This window comes from Podarcis melisellensis, assembly GCF_964234715.1.
Source record: "Podarcis melisellensis genome assembly, chromosome: 6".
NCBI classification, from domain to species: Eukaryota; Metazoa; Chordata; class Lepidosauria; order Squamata; family Lacertidae; genus Podarcis; species Podarcis melisellensis.
In genome coordinates, this window is record NC_138538.1 from 42,636,250 (window position 1) to 42,663,921 (window position 27,672).

The 27,672-nt window shown below is 43.5% G+C and overlaps 1 protein-coding gene across 5 annotated transcripts; it reads right to left on the reverse strand.

The window, feature by feature from the left end:
* Positions 1-1,755: 1,755 nt before the first annotated feature.
* TAF8 (TATA-box binding protein associated factor 8) lies at positions 1,756-10,688 on the reverse strand (the record flags this gene model as incomplete). Of its 5 annotated transcripts, none has more annotated exons than XM_081914586.1 (8): positions 1,756-4,533; positions 5,192-5,325; positions 5,802-5,949; positions 6,229-6,353; positions 7,390-7,452; positions 8,025-8,123; positions 9,087-9,243; positions 10,620-10,688. In XM_081914586.1, 8 exons carry the CDS (start codon positions 10,686-10,688, stop codon positions 4,390-4,392), a joined length of 939 nt encoding a protein of 312 aa, XP_081770712.1. In that variant the 3' UTR covers positions 1,756-4,389. The 5 variants fall into 5 exon arrangements, with proteins under 5 accessions (XP_081770712.1, XP_081770711.1, XP_081770710.1 ...); XM_081914585.1 differs by having other exon boundaries at positions 5,183-5,325; XM_081914584.1 differs by having other exon boundaries at positions 5,183-5,325; positions 9,087-9,246.
* Between the last annotated feature and the right edge of the window lie 16,984 nt (positions 10,689-27,672).

The window sequence follows — 27,672 nt, forward strand, 5'->3', positions numbered from 1 at the left end:
GTTTGAAAGCACGTCAGAGTGCAAGTAGATAAATAGGTACCGCTCCAGCGGGAAGGTAAACAGCATTTCCGTGCGCTGCTCTGGTTTGCCAGAAGCAGCTTAGTCATGCTGGCCACATGACCTGGAAGCGGTCTGCAATCAACGCTGGCTTCCTCAGACAGTAAAGCGAGATGAGTGCCGCAACCCCAGAGTCGTCCGTGACTGGACTTAACGGTCAGGGGTCCCTTTACTAGCTATGGTTCTTATCCATGACATGGAGGGTGGGTCCCCATTTGTGGAATGCCTGCTAATATTGAGGGGTAAAACATTCCTGTTTACCAAGAAATTTGATGGTTAAAATAAACTGTTCCAAGAAATCCTTGAAATCAGCTGTGAGGATATTTGGCTTTAAATTTGCTATTGCATTGTTTTGCTGTTCGACACTTTGGGCTCCTTTGGGAGAAAGGTAAGACAGAACTTTAAATAAAGAATGATGGTGGTGAATATGAAAATGCCAGGGAAGTCCATTTTCTTTCTGCTTCTCAAAATCAAGTGTTACATTGACTATTGAGATATGAGGGGAACCAACAAAATGGTTACATAAACGCAGGCTTATCAGCCTTGAAGCTACTGGTACTCTCTATCTTAGTTGGTCAAGGTCCCAAGGTCTCAAAGTCATTAACCTGCACCTAGAAGTCAACAGCTCCAATAGAAATGGGTGAAGTGAGCTCCACCTTCTCAAACCCTGGGATCACACCTCCTGCTACCAAGAGGTGCACCTGTATACAGGTGCATGCAGACAAATGCGATTACATTATTTCTATGGCACCATTTCATTTTGGGCTTACAAACAAAATCTGCCATCGCTCCTTCTTTCATCTCTAGTTAAGTCAGTCATGACTAGCAACATATTTCAATAGGTCTACTAAACACTATGGTTTATCTTGAACACAAGCTATTGATTCATAAAAATAAATTCCACTACTTTCAGTGTCAGTAATTTGGGACAACCTAAAACCAGTCACATTTAATTTTTTTGCAATAATTAATCTGTTTAGAGTTTAATCTTTAATTGCCTCTATTTGAAGCAAATTTTAGCTTGATAAGCCAACATTCTTTGATTTTGCATTAGACACCCACTTTGTATTGTCATTGTTAAGACAGGTTCCGGAGCTTGTTATTCTGCAACTCAACTAAGAATCTCTTTCCTACTGGACCATTTCATAGGCTTTAACCTGTTATGTCCTCTCCCTACTCTTTGAAGGAGATGCTACTTTGAAATGCTACACTGATGCTTTCGGGGGGGGGGGGGAGCAGGACAGAATGTGAAAAAGTACTGACATCAGTCGAGGGCTCAAATTTAGATGCTGCTACACAGGAAAAGTTTAAAAGCTAGTCGTGTGTTCCTCAATGCTATGGAGAGGTAGCAGATGTCTAGGAGATTCAAGGAGAATGGACAATCAGTTCCCATGCAAGACCAGTCATATAAAACAAAGACTCAGTTTGACTTATGCAGGCACCATTTTATTATGAACTGAAAAAATAAACTATTTTCACTATTTGTGTATATTTGGCTAACATTTTAAATCGCCCAAAAACCTAACCAGTGACCAAAAATATATAAATGTATAAATATACAACTGTCTTTATTTACATTTGTACATACAAGTATATCAGCAGAATTGACAGTGAAAGAGTTTTTTGGCAAATGAAAATGGATAACAACAGTTTTCCCCCAAGATCGCCATGGACAGAATAATTTGATATGTGAAAGACTTTCCTTTCCTTTCCTTTTTTTTTAATGGCAGGGGAAAGCAATGCAGCTTATCTTCTAGAACCTGTGGTCCTCAATGTTTTTGGACTACAACACTCATCATTCCTCACCATAAGGCTGATGGAAGTTGGAGGTCCAATATCTGGAGCACCAGAGTTTGTTCATCCCATCAATAGAAAGATTCACAGCACCAACAGACCGCAAATATTACACTCGCCAAAACTGTGAATCCATTTAGGCTCACAGGCTACACTGAAGGAAAGGGAATGAGATATCAATAAAAGCTGCTTGGATGTTATGGAATGAAGGCTATAGCAAAAATGACTGTTTAATAAGTGCAAGCTCTTGGGATATTTTGAAAAGAAACTCTGCTAAGTTTATTTCCCTTCCACACCAACCAGTTCTTTAATGCTGGAGCCTTCCTTTCGCTGACTCTGCACCTACAGAGTTGTGGGGAGCCCTCCACATACTGCTGGGATTCCAACTCCCATCAGCCCCAGCCATCATGGCCAGTGGTCAGAGATGGTGAACACTCTAGTCCAACAACTAAAAGGACCTAGAGGAAAATAGCTGATCATTTGGGGCAACTCTACACATTTAAAGGGCACCATGACTTTCTAATGTCTCTTAATGAGCTAGAAGAGCATTGAATTATCTGGCAAATCAGCAGAGGAATTTTGTTACCAGCTTACTTAACTGGGTAGATGAAAAGATAGTGCTACTAAACTAGTATTTTCCACAGGTATGAGCAATGCAGAGCAGATGTATAAAGAGATTTAGAGAGCAGTTGCTGTACTTTGCACTTGCACTAGAGAGGTGCTGCAAACAAAGCATAACAGGGTATTAACTGAGCTCTGAGTATTTCCAAATGGGCCCATTGTGAAGCTACAAAGCTACAGCACAATTCTGTTTTTACATGGCATAATTTGCAGTTCGTGTTCAACTTCACATTTTGGAAGCCCTTCTTATTAGTGTTGCTGTGGTTAAAGTGGATTGATGCTAATTTGAATTGTTACTCACCAAACAGAATAGTAAAGTTATCACCAGAGACCAACTAGCACAAACCAATTAAGACTATCTTCCAAACAACTGCTATAGCTAACCAGGAGTGCATCCAAACAACTGTTTCAAATCATGTTTTGGAGGTTAGTGCTAACCACAGTCTACCTGACTGAGACGTCATGTAAAACTATGGTTAGAGGAAACAAAGAAATAGAGGCACCTGAGGGGTTAAGACTGAGAGTAAGAGCTGCAGCATATTCTCAACTCTCCAAACCATAGCCTGGACAATCAGGATGTGACATCTGAACCAGGTTTCTTTAGGCAATCTCACTGTTCTTTATTTCCTTCCAGAAGCGGATGATGTAAAACTAAATTCCCAAAAGGTAATCAGAAACTTTGAAGAAGAAAAAGCAAGGTGTGGTCTTTTTCTTTTTTCCTTTTAAATCAAGTATTTTAGGAAAGTGTACTGATAGGCATATAATACAAATAGCATGGACACTTGAAGATGGGGTCAGGGAGTGATGCAGGGAATCTACTGCTACATCCCAGGCCTTGCTGGCACATGCTGGCCAGGGTGGAAGGTGTTGGGGGAAGAGAGTAGTTTCTCGCTTCTCTCTGCTGATGGGAGACTGAAGTACAGGCAACCATGCACATTCCTAACACACACACACCCAGCCATCAACATCAAGCAGGGTGGACAGCTTATAATTGCATTCTGGGTGGCATCTTTTTCCCTGTCTCCTACCACAGACAGAAATACAGCCTTTGTCAACGTTACTTGGAGACCAGAGGAAGGTAGAAAAACTGCTGCTGTATTGCCAAGGAGAATATAAACCTAAGACTCTGAGCCAATGCGCAGGCAATATGATTCAAAACAAAGAGCTCTCTCATCCAGGTGAAAACAAGATCTGCAATCAATATGCACTTATAAAAAGTGAGTTGTCTTGTGCTGTCAAGCACTGCAAATCTGCTGGGATGTTTCTCTTCTTGCTCTGTCACCATCAAATTTCTCTGCTCAGCTCTCCTGACAATTCAAACCAGAGATAAGATCAGATCAAACCCTCAGCTCCAAGCACACAGACTTTAGAAATTGTGTGGTTCTGAACAGCCTTGTCTTTTGCAAAGGCACAACAGTGAATATCCAGCTGAGGCCCTTGGCTACCCCTCATCCAAACATGCCATATTTAGCAAGGTGATGTGGCATGAATCCCAGGATGAGTAGCACATATGAAAGGCAAGCAGAGATGAGAGATGATTCTCCTTCTGAAGTTCCAGGAGACCTGGCAAAATGTGAAGAAGTATTTTGCATTTCCTGCTAATCTGTCTGCAGTCCTCAAAAAAAGAAGGTACACTTGAGAATGGCAAGAGATGCTGTAGGTACTGCAAGCTGCAGCATGCTGTTCCCTGGAAGAGACAGATAGATTTCCATGTTTCTAGGTGAGCATTTCAGACTTCACCTTAAGTTATATAACAAACTGTTGGGGAGAAAAGGACCTGAACCAGAAAGACTGCTTTTCCATTTGGCCCTCAACCAGCAGCATCTTTCTGCCTTTCCTATGCCACATCTCAGCAGTTGCAAGGACCACAGGAGGTCCAAAAGCTTCCTCCTATCCCACCCATCATCTTGCCACAGATCACTTCTTCCTGCGGATTTTGGGCTTCTTCACTGGGCGAAGATAGGGATTGTCTATCACGTTCTCATCTCCATTCCGGCTGCCAGAAAGCGAGGTGTTGTGCTGTAATACCGATGCATTCTCTTTCTCAGCTCCTGGGTCATCCTGGCAGGTAAGACAAGATGTGAACAATGTCAGGGTCTCAGCTGGCAAATCAGCACACCCAAGAACAAGCAAGGCAGAAAGCAACAAGGACATGCAGGAGACAAACCAGCGAGCGATCAACGCTGACACACAGAAGAGTTGGGTGCCCTCTGCTGGCAGGCAACAAAAATGTGTTATGGAATTCAAAATGAATCTTCCTAAACTTTGAAGATTCAGGCATTATCCTGAACAAGGGATCACAGCAAGGGTTCGGGGCAAGGGGATACATGCACCACCCCACTATATTTATCCCATCCATGTTCTGTTCCTACCACCGATGATGAGCAACTGAATTGGGGTGAGGCATTGGCCTAATTGCTCCAGTGACAAGGACATGGCTCCTCTTCTCCCCATACCACCCCATGCAAAACTTCATAGCCTTCTATGGATGCGAACATTTGCTGAGAAGGGAGTGCATTTCACAGGAGAAGCCCACCCTTGCCTTCTGCCCCAAGCATATTCTGCAGCCAGAACTATGTACATAAAATGTATTTGCCCAACAAATGCCACTTGCAACATCTCATTTGCACTTAAGTGACCGTTTAATACAGTGTTTCCAGGAATCTGGAGCTAACGTCACGCTGAATCGAACAGAGTCTCTAGGCTCTACCGTGCTCACGTGCAAAGGGAGGTTCTCTGTGTCTGTCTGATCATCTTGTTCGGATGAATCCGTCTCCTCCATCTGCTGCATCTCCAATTCAGAAGGAAGCAGAGCTGTCAAGTAGGGTATTGAAAAAGGCCTGGCGGCTATCACTAGGGATAAAGAAGGAAGAAGGAAGAAGACATGACCTAAAAGGTTGGAAGTGAGAGAAAACTCAAAGAAAGCCATGGACCATTGAGATTTATTTCCTACATTGAGATTTATTTCCTACTATGCAAGCTTTCAAGGTCAAGGAAAAAGTTATACCGTAAACCTATCACCACCAGCAGCCTACAAGTAAAGATGTCACCATCTGTGGTAGCTATGTAGAAGTTTTTGGCAAAGTTACAACAATGTCATACTTCATATTTGTAATTTGCCTTATTGCAAATGCAGCTCATTTGAGGAGGGTTCATTTACAATATAGGACAGCCCAAAGGCCAACCTGGTGTCTGTGAGATGTTTTGGACCACAATGTCCCTGCTGGCCCTCCAAAACATCTGGAGGGGGCTAGGTGGGTGAAGGCTGTGCTAGACACACAGCATCTTACTTGAAACAATGTGCCCTGCCACTGGATTGATTGTCTTACAAGGGAAGGTGCTGACATCATCCTTGAAAAGACTTTGTGTCTCTCCTGTCTTTGCCATGAAGCGTGTCAGAGCTCTTTCAACATCCCGTCTCTGAGAAGCAGCCTTTTCCCGCAGGATCTGATAATCCGACACAGGCTCCCGGTACGTCTGTAAGGCAAAGAGAGGGAGGCGACAATGACTATACACAGACTTCGAATCTGTATTGCTTAGAGTCACTGGTGGCAATCCAGCCACTCCTGTGCAGTTAAGTTGACATCTATCCAGTAGACAACCAAATCCTCTTATTTAGGACAATTTTCAGAAATAATGGAAAAGGAATAGCTCAGTGCACTTAAAACTCTGGTCATCCCCAAAGGCTGAAAGTGTCTCACAAAAACTTGTCTACCATCTCTGGTCAGTTTTTTTAAGCAAGGCAGACCTACTTACTGGTGTCTTGATGTAAGTGTGAGGATCCGGAAACTCTGGGAAGTGACCAGGGATATGGGATGGGTGAGGCTTGTTCTGTCCTGCCGTCAGAGCTTTTGGAGTCACGGGCTGATTTGTTACAGGTGCTGCAATTAGAAAGAGAATTTCAGTCATGGCAGCCTCTGCCTCAGTGGTATCAGCCGAGTTTAAGAGGGAGGCAATCTCTGTTCAACTTAGCACGACCAATATAACAAAGCTATTTAGGCCAGAGCTAGGCAAACTTTTTTTCTGCCTATGCCTGCACTCCTCAGGCAGGAATGGGGAACTTCAGGCCTGGAGCCCTCCAAGTTTGTACAGGAGGCTCTTGGGACTCAGTCCAGGCTAGGCACACTCTCCTCAAACCACACCCCTCATTGGCTCAGCTCTGCACTCTCCTCAAGTGCTTTTGCCTGGCTGGATTGTGTCCTTGAGCTGCAAGAATGCCTCTTGCTTGCCTGGATGGAATATGGAGAGATGTGTGAAGTGTTTGTGTATGTAGAAACCTCTGGCATCTGTGTGCCTGGAATGCAGCCTACTGAACAAAGGTAAGAGTGACATCAATTGCTTCCCTCACTTTTGGTCTCTGGCCCTTAAAGCCTTAAACATTTCACTGAAACCAAATGTGTGTGCTTATAGCACTGCAGCCAAAATTTCACCTCAGTCCCTGGAACTCTGTTTCAGCATATATTTACCTACAGATATGGCGTAACTAAAAAATATTAAGACTCTGCAAAAGTATGAAGAAGCCTTAAGTTATTTTGTTCTCATTCAAGTGCTTAAAACTTAGGTGTGCTTCTTAAGAAATATTTAATGAAATAATGATCATGCAATAGCTTCAGCAGCCATGCAACATACAATTGGCAGAATACTAAATAAAGCTGAGTTTCAGTCTGTGATAAAAGCCAACAAGAACATCTTAAAGGGATCCACAGAGCCTAAATGGAAAAATAGTGAACTGCTTCTCCAACTGGATGAGTCTGCTGTAGAAACCACTCCTTTCCCTCCTGAGAATATGACATAGGAAAAAGATACTGGCCCAACGTAATTCCAAAGCAACAGAGCACATGTCCCAATTACTGGGCTAAAGTTCCTTTTATAAAGTTAAGTATGAATAAAATAAAATGCATGCAAGAGCTCACATACGGGCAGTGATCACCATCCGCTGGGACCGTTTGGCGTATGCAGGGAGTGTTTCCACATTAAAGCCTGAAACAGAAGAAAGCAAAGAAGCCTAAAACAAAAGAAAGGAAATGTCATTCTAGCAAGCCAATCCACAATGCGATCTTAACTCATCCACCACTGAAGCCCTGGCACTATGGCTACACTATGTGGGGAGGGAAGTATTAATTAATTCATCAGCATTTGCTCTCCCTTCTCTGATTCTAGAGGGATCCAAACAGAATAGCAGATAGGTTTACTTGAATATATATTCAAATGAATGAATGAGTGCCTAAAACACCGAATGGGCCGAATGGAGGTACGCCATCCATAGTAAGGAGGAAGATGAGGTGGTGGATGGATTGAACTTTCCTCTGCACAAAGAGGTGACATGGAGCTTCAATAGCAGGAAAAGGGGTTGGGCAGTAGGACTCTGGTATCCTTCCCAAAGATTCCCAAAGGATGGCAACCCATCTTTCATGCTCAATGGATCAAGCATCCAATCAATGGCACATCCACTGTAGGAGTAATAGCTGTATCTGCTCAATGACTACACTTACACAATCCCTTCTGACCTCTCCGCAACTGCCATGCCTGTACCATGTAATCCTGACACTCACCCATTTCAACTAAGGTGACGACAATATCTGAAAGGGTCGGCTGAGTCCTTGCAGTATGTTCACAGAAAGATTTGGCACTCCTCCCAATTTCTGAAATGTCTGGCAAAGCAAAAATCACCACAGAACTGAGAGTCAAGATATATCATCACATGCTCACTTTAGCACTATTCTGAATTTAGGGGAAGCTGAATTTCTAGAGACCATCATCCATCCATAGAATTTAGATTGCAGAGGAAGTGGGGGGAATAGAAACCTAGTATTCTACTGTGGAGTGCTCAGCATTTTTTAGAAAATGAATCCTTTCCCCCCAAAGAAAATAGTAAGGAATATATAAAACAAGAATTGGTAATGGTGTGTGTGTCATATTCTGGGTCAGGTTTCCTCAATCTTGGCCCTCCAAATGTTTTGAGACTACAATTCCCATCATCCCTGACTACTGGTCCTGCTAGCTAGGGATCATGGGAGTTGTAGGCCAAAAACATCTGGAGGGCCGAGGTTGAGGAAGCCTGTTCTAGGTTTTAAGAACAGAAGTAAGGGAGAAGGTAAAGATATTTGATGCTATTTGCTACTTGCCACCACCAAACAAACAGCAATGTGAAAAAAATACTGTACATGAAACTTGGACACCTACATGAAAGCAAAGCAACACCATGCGTTCCTATTCCAAACAGCTTATGTTTCCCAGTGGTCTGTCAGGCAAATCAAGATCACAGTTCTCCTAATTTGTTACATAATGTCAAGCAATCGCCAAAGGGCTTCAGTTGCTCAAAACAGAGTTTGGGCAATGAAACTGATATGCAGGGTCATGCTGTCTACTTGACGGCAAGCATGTCAAATGGCAGCTCCAAAACTGTTGCAGCACCACACAGATGGTGAAAGTGCTGCCAAACATCTCCCTTTCAAGCCACTCCTGAAGAAGCAGAGCCCCCATTTTGGTCAGCTTCTCCTGCAGAAATTGCAAATGCCTGTGTCTGTTATTGTCACTGGTGGGGAGGGTTAAGACTAATGTGCCTAATACTAGCAGTGGAGGTTTCTCAGTATTACACAGTTGGGGATACTCACAGCTCTGGAGCATCTCTGTCATGGTCTCCACAGCAGCCTTCTCAGAGCTCTCAAACCCAGCCTCTGTCAGCAACGAACTAACCACCACTTGAAGGGTCCTCCTTCGAGCCAAATAGTAGTTATCTGCCGGGGTTGAAGAGTGTTTGCCACCTGATCGCTGCTGGAACCAAACCCAACCAAGGAGGATGTGATTAGTAAAGGGAGCACATAAATAAGGAGCATGCGGAAGTTGTCAACAACGCTACTTAAGGTGGAATTCAACACTGCTATTATAAATGTTCCATTTGCACAAGTGTATCAGCTTGCAAGGGACGCAGGTGGCGCTGTGGGTTAAAGCCTCAGCGCCTAGGACTTGCCGATCGAAAGGTCGGCGGTTCGAATCCCTGCGGCGGGGTGCGCTCCCGCTGCTCGGTCCCAGCGCCTGCCAACCTAGCAGTTCGAAAGCACCTATGGGTGCAAGTAGATAAATAGGGACCGCTTACCAGCGGGAAGGTAAACGGCGTTTCCATGTGCGGCTCTGGCTCGCCAGAGCAGCGATGTCACGCTAGCCACGTGACCCGGAAGTGTCTCCGGACAGCGCTGGCCCCTGGCCTCTTAAGTGAGATGGGCGCACAACCCCAGAGTCTGTCAAGACTGGCCCGTACGGGCAGGGGTACCTTTACCTTTATCAGCTTGCAAATGGAATGATCCTCCCTCCACTGTTCTGGGGCTTCTCCTGACTGCTTCCCAAGCCAATTTCAGGAGCACGGGGGGTTGAAGGCCCTTGCACTTCCACTAACAGAGTTTGTTACGTGAGTCCCACCCTCAGTTACTGCTAAACATGTCTCAAATGGGTCCTTCTCCCAAAGTCCAACATGTGCTCTCACGTCCCACTTCTGACAGTGCTCTCTCTACTTTCCAAGTTTGCAAAATTAGCAAGGAATTAGCCTCATGCTTACTCATGGGAACAGGTGTGCAAAAGCAACACCCCTGATTTCTCCAGTTAAAGAGGATCTCAAGCAGCAGCTTTCAGAATTGCCTTTCCCTTCCGCCAGCGACCCCCGCCTTGGGTAGATGTGTTGCGTCAGGGGGACATAGTACTGGGCAGGCAAGGTGAAGAAATGGCATGGTTCAGTATTAGGCAGCTTCCGGAAAGGGGGAAGAAGTTAGGGGGGGACGCGTGTGTTCAGACGTGACCTCAAGATTCGTGCACAGTTCTCGTGATCTTAGAAAGCGGTGTTTTTGCGCGCATGTTTTGGGTGGCCACCTGCTGGCAACGTTATCTGGCTTTCTGCAAGCGCAGAATCGCAGAAGAGGGAATGGAAAGGCGCTGCCCCCGAAACCCAGAGCAGTCTGAAAGTGATCGGCAGCAAGCAATGGCGCCCCGCAAATCAAGAGGCGCCCGCCTCCCACTCAGAGCCTCCCCCTTCCTCGGTGTCCTGACGCCGCCCCGCGCTGTCCTGAGAGCCTGAGGCGGGCACCTGGTGACCACAGAGCGGGCCCGCAGTTGGGTCGTGCCCCCCCCCCAAAAGAGCTCCGGAGCCCCAGCCTTACCGTGCCCGAGCTGCCAGAGCCGCCGGTCCCCGTGTCCGCCATCTTGGATCCATGGGAGGATGCGCGCATGCGCCTCTACGAACAGCATGGTGGGAGTTGTAGTTCGCGGTGAGGCGGCACGGTGGCGCTCCCCTCAGGTGCTGTACTACTATTGATCGAGAGGGTTAAGGGCTGGTCCAGCGAAACGTTTCTGAGACGGTGAAGCAAAAGTGATCCTGAATAGGGATGACAACGAAGAGGGTTTTGGTTTTTTTGCCTCCATAAAATTTTTTGGGGCTTTGCCTCAGATGCCTGCAATGTTTTCCTCCTCACGTGGCCGAGTGCGGGCGCTTCAGAGGTGTCGTAAACAAAGATTTACTTAGGAGACCACTGTAAGCAGATGAAAACATTAGCAGGATTTTAATTTCACTTGTTTGGAAGACACAAAATTTGCCCACCTTGGAAGAATGGCAGATGCAAGTGATGGACTATATGGAGTTGGCAGAAATGACTGGCAGAATCTGAGACCTGGGAGAAGAATCAGTGGAAGAGGACTGGAAGAAGTTTAAAGACTATCTGCAGAAACACTGCAAAGTTTATGAATGTTAAAATAATGTTGGATTTGGAAACAATAAGGCATTAGTGATATAGCTTAAAAAGTATGCAAAATGCAATAGAAAAGGAGGAAAGATTAAAGTGATATTATGTCGAAAGTAAATAATATTATAAAGGTGATTAGGTACGAGGAGAAAAGATTGGTGACATAATAGAATGAACTTAATAATTAGAAATGAGATCTGAAAGAGGGTAAGGATTTGCTGTATCTGATTGGGTAAAGAGGAACACAAAAAAGGGAGGCATGAGGAAGTCAAGAAAGGAAGTTAATTAAGTATGATCGAAATAGTTGGAGTTTTATGTTTTTGTATTTGGTTGGGTGGAATTTTTCTTTATTGTATTTTATATTTTTGTGTTTTGATCTGTTCTATGCGTTACTTTTGATTATGCTTTATTTCTTTTTACATTTTTTCTACTTGTGTGGTGGTTATGTACTTTTCTTTTTTGTAAGAACCTAATAAATATATTTTTTTTAAAAAAGGATTTTAATTTCACTTGTAACGTGACAAATATTGTGGATAATATGGATGGATATAAAATATAGAGTACGGAATGGTATGCAGTTGAAAATGTTGACAATAGGACCCATGGAGGGAATGGGGGGGAGTCTCGAGATTCAGAGAATTCTCTATACACGGGTATGTATTTGGTATCGTTATCAATTTATATCTGTAAAATCAAATAAAAATGATTTTTTTAAAAAAGGGGGGTTGTGAACGTAGGTGGAAGGGGGCAGAGAAATCTAAAATGTGCAGCCTGTTTTTTTTGTGCAACTCAGGATAACATTAGACAGTAGTGAAGTAAATCTAGTGCTGAAGGAGGTTCGGAACTTCACTGTATTCTTTGCTACAACAAACTCATGCAGCTACTCCTGTGAAAGTTATCACTCTTAATATTGTAGGCATGGTTGGGTTTAGGAGCCATGCACACAGCACAGCAGAAGAGATAAAGTGCACAAAAACAGTTGTCTAAATAAATATTTCTCATGTTAGAAGTTCACATTTTATCACATCTATATGCATTCCCTGGGGAAATTTCCTTCCTTTCTCCTAATACTAGAATGACCTTTGGGGTCCCTTCCAACTCTACAATTCTGTGAACCCCCTGCGATGCAGGAATCACAACTAAAGTATCCATGACAGATGACCACCCACCCACCTCCAATGAAACCTCCATATGATGGTCTTCACTAGCTTAAATGGCTTCAAGAGAGGATTTGACAAAATGGCTGGAAACCTGAATAGGGGGACTCTACACTGTAACATGTGGTTAGAACTGTAGGGTTTAAAAGGACCCCAACAGTCATCTAGCCCAACCCCTGTTATGCACATAGCAAACTCAGTGCCAATCCTAATGTAGCCAAAATTGCCCTTTCATGCACAAAAATGAGGTAGCAGCAGACTTCAGGAGACCCCACAGTTTGCACAAGTACAAAAAAAGTACAGAGTTATGAGTTGGGGGAGGAGAATGGAACGGACTATCCCATGAGGGGTCATGTCTGGCTTGCTGGAAGTCTGATCAGGGCCGATATAGATTGCAACATTTTGTTGCTGGTCCTGCCTGTTAATGGCTATTAGCCAATATAGCTAAATGGAATGCCCAGGTTCAAAGGGTGTATATGATGAAGTATCTGTTGCAAGAGGTGCTGTGAGGAGGCAAATGTCAGGAGAGGGCTACTGCTTTCATAGCATAGTTTTCCCCAGATCATCTTCTTTGCCATTGTGAGATACAAATGTACTGCTTTCATTTGCGTTTTTATAATTTTTTATTTACTAAGAGCCTGAGGCAAAAATTTTAGGAGATAATAAACATGCAGTTAATCTCTTCTGTAGTGTCTAGACTAATTTGGTTAATGAGTGATAATTTCATTGTTGGTGCCCTTTCTACACATGTTGAGGGAACTTCTATAGACAATGCTGAGCTAGATTTACCAATACAGTGGTACCTCTGGTTATGTACCTAATTCGTTCCAGAGGTCCGTTCTTAACCTGAAACCATTCTTAACCTGAGGTACCACTTTAGGTAATGGGACCTCCCGCTGCCGCTGCCGCCGCGCCACTGCCACGCGATTTCTGTTCTCATCCTGAGTTCTTAACCCGAGGTACTACTTCTGGGATAGCAGAGTTTGTAACCTGAAGAGATTGTAACCCGAGGTACCACTGTAGTCTAAGGCAGCATAAGGAATCTTTCTATGTTCGGGAACACCAAAATGTAGGTTCCCAAATGCAGGAAGAAGAGCAAGGTTACTGAATGTGTGGAAGAAAGCCCTCCACGTGTATAGTTGTCTGAGCAGGGGTCTTTTCAGCACTGCAGTGAATGTGTGTATATCAGCCTGCCACTACACTGCTGCCTACCTCTCATGACTATTAAAACGTCTGACTGGGGTTGAGCACCTTTATAGGGTGATCCAAGGCAAAGGTGGACATGGTTCCTGTACTTTTAATAGTTGCACAGAACAGAGAATTTTGGTATGTGCGGCTTTTAACATTGGGATTAAATAGTAGCTGCACTTCCAGAAGTTTTCTTTTCTTCACATCTTTATGCATGAAAACATTAGTTTAAAGAACTGAGCAGAAGGACTCACAGGTGACAGCAGAAAGAGAAGAATCATAACTTGGTGGAGAGAACATGCTTTGCATGCAAAAGGTCCCAGGCTCAAAACCTGGCATCTGTAGAAGGGCTGGGAAAGATTCCTGCCTGAAACCCATAATAGCTACTGCCAGTCAGTGTCAGTGATACCAAGCTGGATGGATCAGTAGCCTGACTCAGTGTAAGAAATTTCCTGTGTCTCTTTTAGCGCTATTCCCTGACATGTGTATTGGTGCAACAGTTAAAATGCCGCTGCACCAGAGCCACCTCAGCTCCCAGCTTCCAGCGTGCCAGGCAAAAGGCTCACTCACATAATTTTGACTGTGGCTACTTATATATAAATCTAAGAGCCAAGAACAGTCAGTCTCTCCCATAGTCCCTTAGGCTAGTACAGTTGGACGTCTCTAAACCACTTGCCAGTAAGAGGATGCATATTCAGGAGCAATGACGCAAGCAACTGTTTGAATTCTTGAGCTGATCATCCAGACTTATTCAACAAAAACAATGTTGTGGTGTCCATCCATCCATTTACCTCTTTTGCTGCATTGACTCTAATATCCATTGCTTCTAAGCTGTCAGACTGCATGGGTGGCTCTCAAACCACCATTTGTGAGTTTCCGCAGCGGGTGTGTATAATATTTAAAACATTAGTATATAAATAGCCTCCACCTCTTGGCTAGGTCTCCCAAACACTGGGAATGTTGTGGTGTTGTTTAGTTTTTCAGCATTAATTTTTCTACTTGGTCCCCGCTCCCCTTCAGCTTCACTTTCTCTTCAAAGGTGATGATGTTTTGATCAAAACTCCACTGAGCATCAAAACCTGTGTGCTTTACAGACTGTGCAACAGGAAACCCACCTCCTACAACCCCTCTGCTCTCCCCACTTCCTGTTCAAGTACAATGCATGTGACAGAGAAAAGGCGTCACCGAAATGCAGAAATGTAAACAACTGTCAGAACTCAGAAAAATTAAAGGTCTTATACTGTGTTGATTTAAAGTGCAACACCTATTCCAGCCAACACTGATTTCTGGTAGTGCTGGAAGCCAAGAGGATGACCATGAAAATATAAATTGGAACTTAGGAAATGCTGGATTACTTTTTAAATATATAGACATCTGTATCGAAAGAGTTCTTGGTTGCCAGCTATGAGGTAGGAAGTGATTCCCTTTCTTTAAATGTAAAAAGCAAAAAATAATTCATGTCCTAAGGGCTTGCTAACGTGTTGCCTTCCAGATGCTATAAACAAGTTGGGGTGGTTAAAATAAGATGTTTTATGCTGAAATCCAAAGGGATATATACAGTAATGTGGGTAATACTCAGGACCTGAAAGAGTAAATACAGATCTGACTACTGGTTGGTCTGAGATGATATGTTTTATTTTTTAAATCAACTGGCTTTTAAACATACAGCAAAATGTGACTTTTAGAATAGGCATTTCTCATGCATTTATTGGCTTTACTGTTTGTGGTGTTTTGCTTTTCCTTCCACTGGTGTTGCTTTTTTGGCTTTCGTTATTCTATTATTCCTCCAATATTGGTGCTGTTTTATATTTTGCATCTTGGGTTCCTGGAGCCACATCCTGAGTTCAACGTGTGTGATTGCATGGGTGCATCTGTGTCAGTCACGGTGTTTACCTGCAAACTTCATAAGCAACCATTTTGAAAAGTATGGTGTCCACACCCACATATATTTTGCATGCCAACTTAGACTGTGATTTATATTTACAGGCACCATCTCAAAGGCACAGTGCATATATGTTTAAAGGGTTCTGCAATCAGTTCCAGAATGTTGCTGATATCAAACCTGGCCACACCAGATCAAACATAATTATATACACATCTAACATTGTTTTTAAAGAGGGGTTACTGTTGCATTGCTTAGAGATGGATTTTGCTAAAGATTTGTGAGAAATGTTGCAATGAGGGGCAACAGTTCCATCTCTCATCTGATGTTGTCAAACGAATTTAAAAATAATAATCTGAATAACACTGTACCTGTCCTGCCCAGGGAGATAGGTGTAATTTTCCTTTTTATATTTGGACAGGGGTCTGGGAGAATCTTGAATCTCTAGTTCATCTGCCTATTTGCATCTTTATTTCTCCTTCCTTTTGGAATCAATTGCCTTCTTAAATAAATTATGGTGCTACACTCTCTTTCTTTTAGAAGCTTCTAAAAATTTACCCCTTAATTTTGGCCAGGCCCTCCTGTCAGTGGCCTCTGCATTCAGTAATTGGCAACAAAGTCCTTGTATGTTATCATATAAAAACTGTTTGAACTATTCCTTCTGCCTCCTGTCATAGTTTTGAATTTTGATTGTTAGACTGTAAACCTTAGATCAGGCATTCCCAACCTTCGGCCCTCCAGATGTTTTCCCATCATCCCTGAACCCTGGTCCTGTTAGCTAGGGATGATGGGAGTTGTAGGCCAAAACATCTGGAGGGCCGCAGGTTGGGGTGCCTGCCTTAGATGATGAATTATTTGTTTTCAGTAAAGCCAGTGTGGGGTAGTAGTTAGAGTGTTGGGCCCTGGGCCAATTAGCATTCCATCTGGGGCAGGAAGTGAGGTTGAAATCCTATCTTCACTTGTTTGGAAGTATGCCCCATTCAACTTAATAGAATTTATTTCTGGGTAGACACATATAAGGGACGCGAGTGGCGCTGTGGGTTAAACCACAGAGCCTAGAGCTTGCCGATCAGAAGAGCTCCCGTTGCTCAGTCCCTGCTCCTGCCAACCTAGCAGTTCGAAAGCACGTCAAAGTGCAAGTAGATAAATAGGTACCGCTCTGGCGGGAAGGTAAACGGCGTTTCCGTGCGCTGCTCTGGTTCGCCAGAAGCGGCTTAGTCATGTTGGCCATATGACCCGGAAGCTGTATGCCGGCTCCCTCGGCCAATAAAGCGAGATGAGCGCCACAACCCCAGAGTCGGTCACGACTGGACCTAATGGTCAGGGGTCCCTTTACCTTTAGACACATATAGGATTGCACTGTGTGACTCGTTCATTAGTAATGCCACAGCCAAGCTGAGTACTGATTAATGGAACAAGCCACCTAGAGGAAGCTTCTAATTAAAGAACAGGACCCACGAAAAGTTTTGATAGCATGTTGCTTGTCTGTATTAGACAGCCTGGCACTGCCACTATTTTAAATGGGCTGGGGCTCTCTTGGATAGATCTCCTCAGAGCAGGCCTGAAAAAAGTTGGGAGGGCAACAGAAGAGAATGCTGGAATGCAGCAGGCTGGCAACAGTGTCATCTGGATAAAAGGGAGTGAGCAAAGGATGGCAGTTCCAGAATAATGGCAAGTGTGGTAGCCACCCTGTTCACTTATCTTCTTCTTCGGCAATCACTAGTAGCCAAGTAAGATTGTCTTCCATAAACACAGTTTTAACAGTGAGTCCGTGAGTGACTGTGGAGGCCAATTCTGGATCCACACATCCTTCCACAGTGGGGACATTGGTTTCCAGGCAGGAGTTGATCACGGTGTGGAAGTTTCTCCCTTCCATCCTGAGTTTGAGTGTCTTCAAAGCCCATGACACCTTTGGTAAAGGCTGTTCTCCAACTGGCTCGTAGGCCAGTGTTTCCCAACTGTCAGTGTGTATACTACATTTTTTTTAGATTTGCCTTGAGACAATCTTTAAACCTCTTTTGCTGACCACCAGCATTATGCTTTCCATTTTTAAGTTCGGATTACTTATGTGCTCTCTGGGTGCCCCAAGACAGGTGTTTATATTGGGATGGGTACTGCTCATGCGAATTATATTTTTGCATCATCCATCAAAATGTCAGCCTGTATTTTTTCATTTAATCTGTATCTATCTTTTCTGTGGAAAATCCATTGAATTAAAAGGAATATTGTGCCAGTAACCCATTTGCAATATCCAGATGCCCCTGTCCGGAAGCACTGTCTTTCCCACTCTTTGAATATTTCTTTGCCACAAGGGGGCAGACTTCGACCAGTTAACAGTTCATCCGTTCTTATTTCAACTCAGAAGGAAAGCTTACTGCCACTTGCAAGTAAAAATCTGATTTAATTTTATTATATTTCTATGCCACTTTTCATTGAAATCCAAAACATCTTGCAAACAATAAATAATAATAACATGATTGAACAGGTAGCCGTGTTGGTATCTAAAGAAGTGTGCATGCACACGAAAGCTCATACCAATAACAAAACTAAGTTGGTCTCTAAGGTGCTACTGGAAGGAATTTTTTATGATTTAACATAGTAGAACATCACACATAGAGCATAAATCCTATAGAATAATTAACAAATCATTGCAACCATTAATCTGTACAATCTATAAAACACTGTAAACAAAGCATAGCTCAGTCGGTAGAGCATGAGACTCTTAATCTCAGAGTCCTGGGTTCGACCCCCATGTTGAGCAAACGATTCATGCACTGCATGGGGTTGGACTAGATCAGGGGTCTGCAACCTTTAAGACAAAAAGAGCCACTTGGACCTGTTTCCGAAGAAAAAAAAACTAGGAGCCGAAAAATTCGTCATTATAAAAATAACTTTTTTGTCACTTTTTTTAATTATTTCTTTGTTTGACCCCTCAGAATTACTCCTCCTCATAGAAATAAACGTTAAATTAACAAGTTACCTTTTTGTGTGTGTGTGTTCTTCACTCCCCTTCAAAACAGTGACCAGCATACATGCCCCCTTTCAATGCAGTGACCAGCGTACATGCCCCTTACAATGTAATGGGCGGGCGGGCGGGAAGATGACGTTGGGACGGTGCGTGACTAACGCACGCACCACCCCCATGCGACGTCACAGCCAGTACAGCGCCCGCCACAGTGGGGAGTGTCGGGGCGCACAATGCGCCTCCTCCCCTCGCTAGTATCCGCCCCGGAGCCGCAGCAAAGGTGTAAAAGAGCCACATGCGGCTCCGGAGCCGCGGGTTGCCGGCCCCTGGACTAGATGATCCTTGTGGTTCTTTCCAACACTATGATTCTATGATCACAATTAAAGCAAAAGTTACATTACATGATTAACAAATCAATGCATCATTTATAATGTATAAAACAACATTAACAAAATAGCAACCAAAAGATAAACGAAGCACTGTTAAGTTCATATACATACTCTCCTCACCCCCATGATTCCTAACCTTTCACTCTATTCATTAAAATACACATTCTCATATGATGCCCATAGCAGCAACTCCCTTTTGATGGTTTCCTGGGCTGAAGATAGGGCAGCACAGGTGTACCAACCACCCCCTGACGGCAAGCGGTCTCTCTCTCCCCTCACAGTTTTTGTTAGACTGTGAGCTGGCAACTTATCCAAGACCACCATGCAGTCAAGCTGCATGAGAGAGCTGGTATTTGAATCTGCACTTCCCATATCCAAGCCCAACAATCCAGCAGCCTCTGCAACCTACACAGTGGCTCCCCTTTGACTTGTGCCATTTTTAATAGCCACCTGGTGCTGATGTGTCACTTACCAGCAGAGCAGAGCAAATTTAGAGTAAATCTGCATCTGTTCTCTGAGCAGCAGAATAAAATAGGACCTGTACAGTTAGCACTGAAAGACCATGCAGGGGTAGGGAAACTGTGGGCAGACATTGCTGGACTCCCACCAGGCCCACGCAGTATGGCCAATGATTTGAGATGATGGGAGTTGTAATCCAAGCACATTTGTAGAGCCACAGATTAGTTGTTACCAGGCAACAGCATTAACATTCTACCTTTTTATGGTATTCAAACCTCATAAAGCTTCCTAGGTTGACTAATTTCTTTTTTCTCAGTGACCAGACAGCACCCCACATACTGCTGTTCACACCATTCTGCATTTCTGCCTTGGTGGCGAGGGGGTGAGGGTAAAGACAATGTAACCTTTTCCCCAGCCATGCTCTCTAGTGAATATGCTAGAGTCTCAGCATCTGAACACACCTGGCGTGCCGTTTTCTCAGGAGAGATGCTTTTTTTCTCCTTGGACCGTTTTCCTTATTCCTTCTTGACTCAGCACTTCTGTGAACTTGGCTAGGACCCTTCAGCTTATAGTCAGAGACAGACATTTGATCCTGCTCACTTAATGGCTTCTGAAGTCTGAGACATTTTATGTGTTTCGCCACCAAACTCTCTGAGATGTGTTGGGAGTAAAAGTACACAGTCATATTCCTGGTAAATTAGAAAAACGCAGCTCAGTTTCTGAGTCACAGCCCCATGTCTAATCAAAGAAGCATGTGGACCCACAGCTTTGACAGAAAGCCCCAAGCCTGGACTGCCGAGAACCACTAGAGATTTTTAGTAATTGTATCACGTCTGATGGGTGACTCAGAAGATTTGGTTGCCCTGTCTTTTCCCTCTCTCTTCTTCTGCCAAGAACTTTGGGATTTGGAGGTTACAATGAATGAAATCATCTGGTTGGGAAGAGGTTCTGGTTCTTTTATCTTCTTTTACTTGATGAGGTGGCAACATAATGGCTGCAGTAATGTGTGAACTAGTGTTGCAGAACATATTTGGAAGGCAAAAGAGCTGAATGGGTGACCTCCGTGTATCAAGGGGAAATAATATTGTTGATGATTAAACAGTGTACACTTGTGTGCAATCCACACTAATGCAGACTGGACCTTGATGTCTACTTAAGGCTGATACAGCAAAAACAGCTTTGGTGAATTTACTGAGTCCACACCGGGTATTCCAGAAGGGCAGGGGTGCAAAACCATTGCACAACTCCAGATGTTGTTTAATCACAGCTCCTATCATCCCTGGCCATTAGCCATCCTGGTTAGGCCTGAAGGGAGATGGAGTCCAACAAGATCAGGAGAGCCACAGGTTCCTCATCCCTTCAGGAAAGTATGCAGTCAACAACCATAGATGTGGCAAAGAATTAAGGCTCTTTACATTATCAGATTAAAATGCATCTAGATCGTGGTGTTTTTTTTCAATTTAGATCAAAGCTGGTTGGGGGAAATGCATCAAAAATAGTATTTAATTTTTTTAAAAATAGGATGGATACAGGCTAGATGTGGATTATACTAACACCATGTACACCGCTTCCCAAACCAGCAGTAGGAATGGACTGGATGTGCAATAACTGGGTGTATGTACAGAGCTGTAGATACTTGAGTCCATATCATCTGGTCCTCCTCAGACTTACAATGCCTATGATCTGAAGTATAAATATGATACTGTGGGACCTCGGTTTATGAACTTAATCTGCTCCAGAAGTCCGTTCTTAAACCGAGGTGCGCTTTCACTAATTAGGCCTCCCGCTGCCGATGCCCTTCCAGCGTTCGGCTTCTGTTTGTAAATCGAGGTAAAGTTCGTTAACAGGAACACTACTTCTGGTTTTTGCGGAGTTCATATACCGAATAGTTCATAAAGAGGGCTGTTCTTAAACCGAGGTACCACTGTACTGGAAACCTCAGCGTCATTAAAATGCCTAGCATCTTTAGCTGGCTACTAAAAACACAGGAGTTGAGCACAGGAGATCTGATTTACTGGCAACTAAAAGACTCAAGCTTGGAAAGGAAAATTAGCAACCCAGATTGGATAGAATAAAAGTCTAAGAAACCTTCATTGAAACTGTACATGGATACCCCAGACCAGAGAAGCCCCATGTCTCCACTGTGCCACCCTGTGGATCCCATCCTGTGCCCACAAGTAATGGCGTATTTGCAACTGATGAGCACTTACAAAGACAAGCGAATACAATCCTTCTGTATGGTGTATCCCATTATAGCAAACTGTGCATGCACAAACTCAAAGAATACATTAGGCATTGTTTTCTAAATGCAAAGAAGCAGCTACATTAAGCTAGAGTTCTGAAAGGCGGAAAGGATGGTAACCTCTGCATAAACATGGTTTAGGTGAGAGCCTAGCTGGCTACACTGCAATCCTCTGTTGTATGCATTTCTGAAAGCTTTGCAAAGAGAAAGGTGTTGCAAGGTTACACCAATGACAGCTTTGCTCCCTGCGACCTGCATTGACATCTATCTCTTTTCCCCAAAAGGGGCCGCTTATCTTCGCACTTTACCACATTAGGGTTTCTCACAATAATCTTCGACAAAGCAACTACAAAGCCTTCAGGAAACCACAGGAAGGGTGGTGAATTGCAGGGTGTGTGTTCTGAGTTGTGTAGGGGGAGGGTGTTCTTCCCAGTTGGCACATCATGAGGTTCTTCTACTTATACACTAAAAGAGTGGAGATTTTGTGAAGTTTAATTCCTTCCACACTAGTTGTTTAGTCTGAAATGGGTGTCCTTTGTTCACTTGGTTTTTACACATAACCCAGATGATGTCATTGTTGAAAACAAGTTAAATTTCAGTACAGTTGAGGGTTTAGGGGACTAGTACCCCTTTAATTAGTAGCTTCTACTTTTCCCCTTTATTATAAAGTGGTTAATTAGTTAGTTCCTGTTCACTCACCTGTGGTCACTCCATTCATAAATTGCCTTTAATTAGTTCAGTTCTTGAAGGTTATATGTGTTTAGAAGAGGGGGGTCTTTGCAGCCAAACCATCCCCCCTTTTTTTTCAATTAGAGCAATTTTTGCAATGGCAATATAAAATATAACATAAGTTAATGAGTTAAGTATTTTGGTTCCAAAAAGGAAACCTGTAATCAACCCCCCCACTCCCACAGGGTACTTGGGGGACCCTCTAGATGTATGTCTCCTGAGGGAGACTGCTGGCCCAGTTTATAGCAGATCTGCTCATTGTTCATCTGCAATATTTAGTTAGATTACAGACGAACAATGAGCAGATCTGCTATAAACTGGGCCAGAACCAGTGCAAAAGAGGTTCTTGTGGGACAGCTGTCTGGTGATATTGGGCCAGAAAAATTGTGTATAAGAGAAAATTTGCATCCTTGGCCAGGACCAGACTTCCTGGGGTCCTTGAAACAATGCTGCCAGTGCCACACTCCTCCCCTCTTTCTGGCCAACAGATTTATGAAATGCAGACTTGGACTCTCATTTCAAAGTGGCACCACAGCCCATGCACTGCTAAAACACCACCCCTTGGCCAGGTGAAAGAGTGCTGAGTGGCAGCACATCTGTAGCGGCCAGTGAGGGGCCCATCTGATCTCCTAGGGACCTTGGCCAATGCCTGACTTGGTCTCCCACTGGAACTGGACCTGTTGTTGGCTGTGCTGCTGTGCTGCTGCAACGTTTTGAGGGGCTCTGCAATATGTGCACTGTTGGCTTCTTTGAAGTAAGGAGACAGAGGCAGAGCATCAAATGTGCTATTTTAAAACGTGGCTTTGGAAATGGGTTTGATGTTTAAACACCCACATCTTAAGGTGAATGGTTTAAAATGTACGTTTCTTGCTTCTCTTCATGTTTGCTGCATATGGGACAAGGAGACTTGTGCTGAGTCGGAACAATTGCCCGCCTACTCTGCCTGGCAACATGTCTTCAGTCTTTTCCAGCCTTGCTTCCTGTGACCCTTCCACAGGAGATGGTGGAGCTTTTGTCATGAAATGCATGTTTTTTTCTACTGATAAATACCCTCTTCTTGGTAACAAAGCCCTGAAGCGGTGTGAGAAAGTCTCAACAAGCAAGGGTTATTAGATGGCCCACAACAGGCTACAGGAGGCATCCCAGTCCAAAGGACAGAGCTTCTTGGGAGTTAAAAATTGTGGTTCTCTTGAGCCTTCTGTGACTTGGCTGCAAAACCCTCTGTGCCGAGGGCCTTCTGGTGGTTCCCTCATTGCGAGAAGTAAGGTTACAGGGAACCAGGCAGAGGGCCTTCTCGGTAGTGGCACCTGCCCTGTGGAACGCCCTCCCAGCAGATGTCAAGGCAATAAACAACTATTTTACTTTTAAAAGACAACTGAAGGCAGCCCCCTTTAGGGAAGTTTTTAATGTCTAATGCTGTATTGTTTTTAATATTCAGTTGGAAGCCGCCCAGAGTGGCTGGGGAAACCCAGCCAGATGGGCGGGGTATAAATTATTATTATTATTATTATTATTATTATTATTATTATTATACCCTTAAAGCACATTTGAAGTGCATGACTCCCCCCTCAAAGAATCCTGGTGAATGTAGTTTGTTAGGGGGTTGAATTGTAGCTCTATAAGAGCTATATAGAAGAGCTATAAACTACAGTTCCCAGCATTCTTTGGTGTAAGCCATGTCCTTTAAATGTATGGCATATACACAGCCAGATGCTCTGAATAAACATGGGCAAGGGGCCTGGCAGTACTTTGTCTGTCTCACTTCCCCAAAATGCAGAATGAGGTCAGAAGCATTTGCAAATGGAGGGAAAGTATTCAGTATAGTTAAGTACAACAAAGATACATGTGGAGATGGACTGGAAGGGAGAGCCAAGAATAAATGCAACCAAAAGATATCTGCTTATTTGCTGGGTGGGAAAGGTTGTCATTCACAGACAGCAGGGAAAGAATGCAGGGAGACAACTAATGGGCAAAGATAGGGGACCATCAGCCACATCTGTTGGGGACACACCACTGGTTCTGTGCAGCTGATCTTCCACCCTTTTCGGAGCTGTACAGTTAGCTGAAAGAGACCGTAAAATAGTTGCCGATAAAGCCTCACAAAGCCTTGCTGTCAAGACTGCACCCTGTGGGACATCCCTGGGGATCTGCACCAGCTGGGAGACACTGATAGGCTTCACTGCCTGCCGTCTGTTCACCCTCACTACTCTGGGGACAGCCGACATATATAATCTCCCTTCCTTCCCCCTTCCCTCCTTCGCATTGCCTGCTCTTCCTCTCTGGGTCTATATTTGTCTCCTTAGACCCTGTCAGCTGGTCCCTGTAGACTTGTCTGCAGACTTGTCTCTGCTCTGCTGAATTTGCCTGGCTACCCCCAGCTCCGCTGCCTATTGTTGTTTTTTAACTGACCCCTTTCGGTAGGTGCTCCAAAAAGCCAGTAGCTTGTGCAGAGAAATATTCTCAGAAGCGTCATACCGCTGTTTCTTAAATAAAAAGCAATGTTGCCATTAAAGCTAGGCAAAAACGTTTCCTTACGACAACTGGAGGAGTAAGAAGGAGGCATGGGAGTAGGTGATTAAAACATATTCTCTCTGAGTGTCATAAACATTCTGGAGTAACTTCAAGCATGGAAGGTTTGCTGCAGAATACCAAAAAGGGGGCCCTCCTTCTTGGTTTAAATTCTGTGTGTAAGTTCTCCAACAAGCCTGGCACTTCCCTGAAGCAATATTCTGCATATATGTGAGCTCCTCAGTGCTATTCTTCTAGAAAAAGAGGTGCCAGAATTCGCCATGAACGCCTCCCTCATTCTCTTATAATGGCAATGGCACCCACCTGAGAGGTGCCAGAACTGTGTTCCAGTGAGTTCTGGCTGGGGGAAAAAGCCCTGGGGGCTCCTCCGGATGGTTTGTTTATTTGGCATTCATTCTTATTTGCATGCCCAAAGTTTACAAGGTGGTTAGACCAACTCCCCTCTTTATTGAGCTGGCATTCTGATTGGTTTACAGGGCAATTACATAGCAACAAGCATCCATCCTGATTTGCCTGCATTCAATCCATCACTTCTCAGTGCATTTCCCTGTCACTTGCCTAACCGCAAAAAGACCTAGTTTTTAAAAAGTGGATTTGTTGTGCTACAGTGACATCGTGTTTTAATATGCTCTAGGTAAAGGGACCGCAGAGTTTTTCCGGGTCATGTGGCCAGCATGACTAAGCTACTTCTGGCGAACCAGAGCAGCACACGGAAACGCCGTTTACCTTCCTTCCGGAGCGGTACCTATTTATCTACTTGCACTTTGATGTGCTTTCGAACTGCTAGGTTGGCAGGAGCAGGGACCGAGCAACAGGAGCTCACCCCGTCGCAGGGATTCGAACCACCAACCTTCTGATCGACAAGCCCTAGGCTCTGTGGTTTAAGCCACAGTGCCACCCGCATCCCAGTGCCACCCACGCCCTAAAGTTCTGGCATGCACTTGAACCCTTCCTTCCAAAACTCACACCACAGAACAGAACTTCAAATCTCCTCATTTCACCAGGCTATTTAAAGGGCCACCTGCATCTATACAGACCTGTCCCTGAGCATAGGCATGCCATCGTGACCTGTCAGATTGGTGAGCATTAGATACAGGGGTTTTCAGTGGAGGATACGTATTTGTGGAATTCCCTCTCCAAGTACACATGACCCCTATTTTACTGGCTTTTAAATGGACCTGGAAGGTGTTTATATTTCAAATTTTTTAAATTAATATGTGTGGGGCTCTGAATTGTTTTTAACTGCTGCTTTTTTAACACTAGAAGGTGAAGGTGATGATGGTAATTATTGTTAATAGTACTATTTTTATTATTAGTCTGACTTAATTAACCATATGGTACATTTTGTAGTATTTGTTTTATGTTTTATATTGGTGTGAGCTTGTTTGGGTGGGTGGGGGCCTCGCCTGTATAAATCTTGAAATAAATAGAGAAATACTGCTTCATCATGGAGCCAGATACATCATCAAATTCAGAGAAAGCAAGTGAATGCGTGTGCGAACAAGCCCTCTGGTACTGCCCCTCTGTAAGCATTTTTTCTCCAGTACTGCTGTTAGGATCACACAATTGCATGGGTATAGGTGGAAGTTGAGGTGTATGACATCAACAATGTCACAGGTGCTGTCCAATAAGAGCCTGCAGTGCTTATGCAATGCATTCCAGAGAGCCCTTCAAATCCTAGTGACCAGTGCTAGATGGAGAAGGAATCATGTTTTCCCACTAACAATATATTTGCAGCTTTCTGGGAAAATGTGATATCCCTCACATAGAACTCCTTCCTTGAGAGAAAACATCTTGACTATCTTGAGTAACTCATGAGCCACACATTTCTTAATCTATAAACTTATCCTCTGGAAAGGTTATAAAAATAAGAAATTATCAAGCTAAACAAGAGCTTCAAACAGTAAAATTACATTCAATGGGGACAAATATAAAACATTATCTGGGGAATGAGGTCTGGGGTGGATAAATAATGCATCCCTGCCAAAACAGATTAAGATTATAGTGGATAACATATTGAATGCTAATACACCTTGAGATGCTGTGGCTCAGGAGTCCTATGAGACCTTTATTTCTTTACGTACATATTTATGTGGTACTCTTTAAAAGGGTTTGCAGAACAGGTAACAACTACACATTATCAGTTTAAAACAGCAAATTATCACATTATCTCATTCAAACCTATAACATTAGCAGCAGTAGCAGTTGTTAAAACAGCTTGAAATCCACACTAGTAAGTTTAAAATGTACATGAGAACACCTTAAATGGCCAGAGCAATAAAAAGGTCTTTACCTGGCACTGAAAAGATGACAAACTTGAATCCAGGTGAGTCTTTTTGGGGGGGAGGGCATTCCAAAGACAGGAAAGACTATGCAAAAGAGGTAATTGCTCTCAAAAATGCCAGTTAAGAAGATTTATTACAGCTCAACATATTTTGGAACACAAAAGAAGCAATATGCAAATAATTAAAAATATAGAAGTATTCTAAATACAATTGTATATAATTTTGTTTGTATTACTATTATCATTCTTCATAAATTCATGAATTGTTTTTTATGTGTGTCTCAAGGTGATTTACAAACATACCATAAAAACAGAAGTGAATACAAAAACAAGCAAAGATAGGTTGAAAAACAATTCAAATTACTGCCCAAGGCCGGTGTGAATAAGAGAATAGTTGACTTATATAGATTGCTTCTGAAGAAACAACTTGCATTCCAAAACATGTTGATCTGTAAGATAAATCTTCTTAGTTGGCACTTTCCAGAACAGTTGTCTTATATTTTGCATTCTGTCTGGTTTCTGTGCCGCCTTCCTAGCTTTTTGCATTCAGAAGACCAGGCAACACCATGTATCTTGGATCATGACTTGTCTTACTTCAGAAGGCTGGTGGATCCAAAGAGCTCTTAGGGTCTTGGCTATTTAGATTGTAA